This window comes from Anomaloglossus baeobatrachus, chromosome 1 (genome assembly GCF_048569485.1).
Source record: "Anomaloglossus baeobatrachus isolate aAnoBae1 chromosome 1, aAnoBae1.hap1, whole genome shotgun sequence".
Lineage (NCBI taxonomy): Eukaryota > Metazoa > Chordata > Amphibia > Anura > Aromobatidae > Anomaloglossus > Anomaloglossus baeobatrachus.
In genome coordinates this window covers 342,373,023-342,380,009 of record NC_134353.1, presented here as the reverse complement: position 1 = coordinate 342,380,009, position 6,987 = coordinate 342,373,023, and the positions used below count along the sequence as shown (strand labels likewise).

The following is a 6,987-nucleotide window of genomic DNA, read 5'->3' as shown; positions in this document are numbered from 1 at the left end:
TAAGTGTGGGAGCTTGCTCTCAGGGTTCACGCTTGGGATTTTCTGGACCATTTTAAGTGGAAAGTCCTATTCCCTCGTTGCACTAGTACCCCGATTTTGGAGCAGGGGGAGAGCGGATCTTGAAGGCTCCGTTCTCGTTGGGTAAATTGTCAAGTGGCCTGTAGCTACTCCCTGACCTAGGGTCCTCGTACCCCGTCATGCCCTGGTCCCAGCCCGGTGATGGTGCAAGGCCGCCGGCTATCCTCCTCGACAGTTCCATGCCCCTTGCTACGATCCCCTGCGACCAGGGGTCCAGCTCCTCTAGGCCCAGACTACCATCGGCTACCTAGATGGCTTCCTAGGAACCTGGCTCCTGACCTCCTCTCTCCTTCACTTCCAAACTACTTCTCCTCACTACTACTGACACTTCTGACATTCCCTAACCAACCCTTCCAAGTGGGCGACCCTGTTCCACTCACTGGTGGGTGTGGTGCAGAGTGTACCTAGGACCTTAATTAGCTGATGTAGGCAACACCATGTAGTTGGGGACCCATAACCAAGAAGGAGGTGGATATTGCACGGGAGGGCAGATTGTACAATACCCTGTGATGACCTGATAGTCCAGGGGTGTCACAAACTAACGAAGAAGCAGGCAGCTGGTATTCTATCTGTAATGGAGTGGCCAGCCCAGTCACCAGGTCTCAACCCTATTGAGCTGTTGTGGTAGCAGCTTGACCGTATGGTACGCAAAAAGTGTCCATCAAGCCAATTCAACTTGTGGGAGGGGAAAGCATGGGGTGAAATATCTCCAGATTACCTCCGCAAATTAACAGCTAGAATACTAAAGGTCTGCAAAGATGGAATTGCTGCAAAGGAGCATTCTGTGATGAAAGCAAAGTTTGAAGGAGAAAATTAATCTTTCAAGTAAAAATCATTATTTCTAACCTCGTCAATGCCTGGGCTATATTTTCTACTGATTATGCAAATCATTTGATAATTAAAAGCATGATTTTTCATGGAAACAACAAAATCTAGGTGTCTAGGTGACCCCAAACTTTTGAACTGTAGTGTATATATATATATATAGAGAGAGAGAGAGAGAGAGAGAGAGAGAGATAGAGAGAGAGAGATTTATTTATATATATATAGAGAGAGAGAGAGAGAGAGAGAGAGAGAGAGAGAGATTTATAATATATATATATATATATATATATTTATGTATATATATATATATATATATATGTGTATATCTACACATATAATCTTAGGAAGATCCTTACTAGGTGAGAATTATCCATCACATTATTACAGTTTTATTATGATTTTTTTGTGGTCATTTAAAAATACCCCTAGAAGGGTTAGATAGGGATGACCCCCATTTTAATTTTGTACAGAGTAATCCCACCCCCATAGCACTGTAAGTCACATTGCATTGTAACAGTGCACTTGCAGGGAAGATGTCTTGATGAATGCTGAGGATCAGGTATCAGCAGCTCAAAAGGAAATCTTGGCTTTCATTGAGGCTGGCAGCGGTGATTTATAAGGCAGCCCCTCTCCTCCTTTGTTAGTGGCAGGGTGTGAATACATAGTGGTGGATACAGTATTTCCTGTAGGCTATAGTAGTGTGTGTCTAGCAGAGCAGTGTCTGCATCCAGCAGCAGAGCACCAGGAGCCGTGTGCCCTGCTGGCAGCAGACAGGCAGCATGGCATTCTCCATCCTGTGGTGCTGCTGAGGACAGAGCTTCTTCTGAACTTCACACTGACTCCATCCCTTCGTGTCCTCCAGAGCAGGATGTCTGCACAGTGTCCCTGGCAGCAGCAGTGAGGGCAGTGGAGGCTGCTGGCACTGAGCTGTTACTGCCTGTCATCCCTTGCTCCTTCTCCAGCACATCCAGCTATTTCCCATCCAAGGCTGCCCTCTATCACCCCTTGTCACTCACTGTCCTATTCCCTATGTGCCAGCATTACTGTAGACATCATTGCTGCCTGCTGTCCCCCAGCCCTGGGAGATCTGCCTCCCCCTCATTCACCTCCTCTTTTTCTTTTCCATCCTACTAACGTCTGACTTTTGCTTGGGGAGACGAAAAGTGTGTGTGGGGCTGTCCTTGTCACATCTCTCATCACACCACCCCCATCATCTGTCTCCTGCAAGTCTTCCTCATCATCATCATCATCATCATCACACACGCGTCCACATCAAAGTGGAGAAGAGGAGGAGAGAAGAAGGAGGCACATCAGGGTTATTTGTAGGAGAGGAGGAGGAAGGAGAGCAAGCCTTACACCTGATCACATCCCAGGAAGACACGAGCACTAAGAGGAAAGGACAAGTTCTTCACCAGCTCCTGGATTCAGAAGGATTGTGTGAGTGGACATCTAGGGAAGAGGTCCTCTACTGAAGGATTACTGCTGAGAAGATGCTGCGCCCCAGGTCTGCTGGACTGCCCTGCTCTAACACTGGAGGTTCCCGGACTCTGGGGTCTGGATTTGCCTCCTATTTCACCATTTGGATATGGTTTATTACCTGCAGCTACATCTCGGGGACCTCCAGTAGTCCAAGCAATGAAGGTAAATAAAGCCTCTCCTTCATGTTCCCCACAATATCACAGTACAAGCTAAGTGCGACATCCCTGACATTAGTCGCACCCATCACTTAGTTATGGGGATGCTAGAACATAGGCACGTAGGACCCTAATTCTGACCATGCCTGGTGTAAGTCAGTGGTCGCCTACTGCCCAGCATCCAGTGACCACTGCTGATCAGCTTCATGGATTGCTGTTTATGCTGGATGGATGAAGACATTCAGTGTTACTGCTCATCAGATGTAGAAAGGAGCGTCCAGAGAACATACTTTATACATATGCATATTTATGTATTTATTGATGTGATCATTTGTTGTATATACATATATTGTATCTAAACATCTACTCATTTTCAATTCACAAACTTATAGCATCTCCCCCCTCAGGGAAATGACAAAGTGTGGGGCATGTGTCCATGCAGGTCTCACCAATATTTATCATCTCCTCTCAGGAATAATCTGACCTAAAATGTAGAAATGCTTTACCCCCTTGTGTTGCTTTTCAATTACCCAGCTATTGTGGAAAACACAAAAACTTCATTTTATATTGGAATGTCATGTACTTTATACACTTTTACGCTTGCTTGGACAAAATTAATGTGTATTTAGTCCTGCCAGTAAAGCTTTTTGACTTTGAGATATATATATATATACAGGATATAGTATTATGTATATATACATATATATATATATATATATATATATATATATATACACATATATATATATGTATAATATATAAAATTCTGATTTATGCTGCGAATCTCTATCCATTGGGGTTGAGAGTTCAGCCCACATATTGCCCATCAGCACTAACTTATCCCATCATTTAGCTCTTGGGCTGGATCTACCTATGTATCTATCTATCTATCTATCTATCTGTCTAACTATCTATCTATCTATCCCTCTATCTATCTATCTATCTATCTATCTGTCTAACTATCTATCTATCAGCCGTCAATATCTATCATCTATGCATTTATCTACCTATCCATCTATATGTCATCTATCATCTATCATCACCTATCTCACTATTATCTATCCGTCTAAACACTATATATATATATATATATATATATATACATACATAATACTATATACTGTATATATATACATATACATATATATCTCAAAGTCAAAAAGCTTTACTGGCAGGACTGAATACACATTAATTTTGTCCAAGCAAGTGTACAATAGGGAATAGGAATAGGGACTGTAGGGATGACGGGTAGGCTATCTTCTGTAAATAAATATATTTAAATATATATATATATAGCATATATATAGGTGTATATATATACATATATATATATATATATATATATATATATATATATATATATGGGTATATATATATAGGTATATATATATATATATATATATATATATATATATATACCCATATATATATATATATATATATATATATATATACACCTATATATATATATATATATATATATATATATATATATATATATATATATATATATATATATATATATATATATATATATGAAAAATATATATGCGCAAGCAAATATAAATAAATATATATATATATATATATATATATATATATATACACACACACACACACACACACATACCAGCATCTTGTTTGAGGGGAATGATGCATCATCAAACAACCCCTCTATGTATGTCTAGCCTTCCTGGTCCAGCCACTGTCAGTAGTGAAGAACACCAAAGCAATCTCATGCTGTGGAGTCCTGATAATATTGTAGAGGAGATGAGACTGGAGTTGACTCTTGGGTCACAGCAGTGCTGCAGGGTTTATGCTGATGTCTTGTTAGGAAGTTGCTCTTTGAGCCTTGGAAATGAGTCAAGAGCTATAGAAGTCCCTGACTTTATTAGATGACTATTGATAGTGTACATGATACTACCTTCATTTGTCTTTCACCATGCACGGTGGAGTGTTGGTAATGGAAAACGTGTGATGGCAATTGTATTTTGATCATTGGCTAGTGAAGAGTACTCCATGCAGTATATTATGTTTAGTATTCAGGATCTGTAGGCCTAAAACATAAGAGACATTGCACATGGTTATCACTGAGAATGGTTGGTATATTGAGAAATTCCCGTGTTCAAAGAAATTGGTAAAATAATGATTTGTAGCTTTTTATCATTGAAAGTCTTGGTCCCGCATATTAAAAAAGTAGGATGGACTAAGGAGATATAGCAACCTTTGAGGTATAAGTGTAATATGCATGATTTTCCCGTATATAGGTATGATTTTACCGTTGTGATGTAGTATTTACAACATTGGTGCTCCAGTATACAGATATATTTTTCGTGGTGACTTTTGTCCCTGTTTCACTCTATTATTAAAATTTGTTTCCTGCCGATACTAAATGCCATGTGACCTTTCCAATTTTACATGACCAAAAATACAAATTAATGAAAAATCTGCTTTGGTGAATAAATAATAATTAAAAAAAATGGGAAATTTAATATTCACTTATTACAGCCTGGAAGTGTGACTATAGCCAAACCTAAAATTCCATAAAATTGACATATTGGATATTTTGTCAATACTTTTGTAATCACTTTTCTAAAAATGAATAATTTTCATAGGAGGGTTCTACTTAGTAGGAATTTTGTAGTTTATTTGAATCCATCAGATGTAAGAAACTTACACCAACCCATATGTATTTTTCTCTGTTCATTGTATAATGGCTTCCAGACCTATTTCTTTGATTATACTGTTGTAGTAAGATTAGCAATCATAATACTAGGAGTAGTACTGAAAATTTAATTCTCAAGTCCAACGCGTTATATTGGTAAAAAAAAATCTGATAACTGTAATATAATGGTGGTACCTTCACATTAATTTCCAGTATATCTATATCCAATTTGGGAATTTCCCATCTATTCCGTAAGGTTTGGAAATAACCACGATTGCTGTAGCATGACTTGTATGGAGAGACAATTTGTCATTTTAGACAAGTGAAATAACTGTCTACTGTTCCATCATGAAACAGGTAATTGTCTTGAATGAAAAGTTTCCTTGCTCGTGTAACTATGATACTGACGAACCTTAGCAGCAATGCCTTCAGGCTAGTGTTAGTAAGCAGTGCAGGTAATAGAGGCTAGTAATAATTTACATGTCAGTATCAGTTATTTTGAATTATCACCAGTCACATATAAATTCAGAATTTTTGTTCCAGTACTTTGTAAGCACCAGAATGTGTTGGGAGAACATTTAGCCCTTTGCTTGTCTCACAGTGGTAAAACTGCTTCAGCCATAGTTGGGTGTAGGGTCAACTTGGGAGAACCTTCATGAGTGTAGGGTCAAGTTGTGAGAACCTTCACGCATATAGGGTCAAGTTGGGAAAGGCATCATAGGTGTAGGGTCAAGTTGGGAGAACATTCATTTGTGTATGGTCAAGTGGGGAGAACCTTCATTGCTGAATATTCAGGTTAGGAGAACCTTCATTGCTGAATATTCAGGTTAGGAGAACCTTCATGGGTGTATGGTCAAGTTGGGAGAACATTCATTGGTGTAGGGTCAAGTTGGTAAAACCTTCAAGGGTGTAGGTTCAAGTTGGGAAAACGTTCATTGGTGTAGGGTCAAGTGGGAGAAATTTCATGGGTATAGGGTTAAGTTGGGAGAACCTTCATTGGTGTAGGGTCAAGTTGGTCGACTTTTAATGGGTGTAGGGTCAAATTGGAAAAACCTTTATGGGTGCAGGGTCAAGTTGTGAGAACCTACATGGGTGTAGGGTCAAATTGGAAGAACCTTCATCTATGTAGGGTCAAGTTGGGAGATTCTTTATGGGTGTAAGGTCAAGTTGACTGATACTAAAAGTTAACTACAGGATAAGTACATCCTCTATATCAGTATATACTACTTAGACATAAAGAAATAGTTATCACTAAGCTTTATAAAGTCACATATTTCTCTTTGTGATGGGTTATTACTGTAAATCACAATAACCTTCTCTCTATGGGTGAAAGCTTGAGGTTCTAGAGAAGAAGTACATCTGCTTATCACATCTATACATCAAACGTTAATCAAAAAAATTACTCCACACTGTCCATATCTATAAAATATAAAACTAGATTTACAATTCATAGATCCAAGGATCTAATATATCTTTGTCCTAGGCTCCTTGGGAACATTTTACTTTGGGAAGGCAAGGTTTCAGGTGCTGGTATTGCCCACTATTAAGACTTCTACTGATGATGGTAGTCTAAAGTAAGGTTACCTCTGTATTAGACCAAGTAAGAATAGATCCTCTTACCCTGGGTCCTAACAAGCCTTTATTATCCCTTATCCATGTGGAAAACTGTAAGTGACTTACAAATTCACATCTGGTGGAGGCGGCCTGTTAAACCTCTTCAGAAATTGTTTGTTTTATTATTGTAGAATGATGATTTACTGTTGTAGTTTATTTTTCTATGACTAT

At 38.8% G+C, this 6,987-nt stretch overlaps 1 protein-coding gene across 5 annotated transcripts in view; it reads left to right on the top strand.

Moving 5' to 3' along the window:
• The first annotated feature begins 1,541 nt into the window (after positions 1-1,541).
• Positions 1,542-6,987, top strand: part of EPHA5 (EPH receptor A5) — a 641,576-nt gene continuing 636,130 nt past the window's right edge. For 4 of the 5 annotated variants that reach the window (XM_075352357.1, XM_075352380.1, XM_075352348.1 and 1 more), the window contains exon 1: positions 1,543-2,544. In XM_075352357.1, coding sequence (XP_075208472.1) covers positions 2,394-2,544 — 151 coding nt within the window. In that variant the 5' untranslated portion in view covers positions 1,543-2,393. Of the gene's footprint in view, positions 2,545-6,987 lie in introns of all 5 variants that reach the window. The other variant, XM_075352374.1, reaches the window with a different exon arrangement.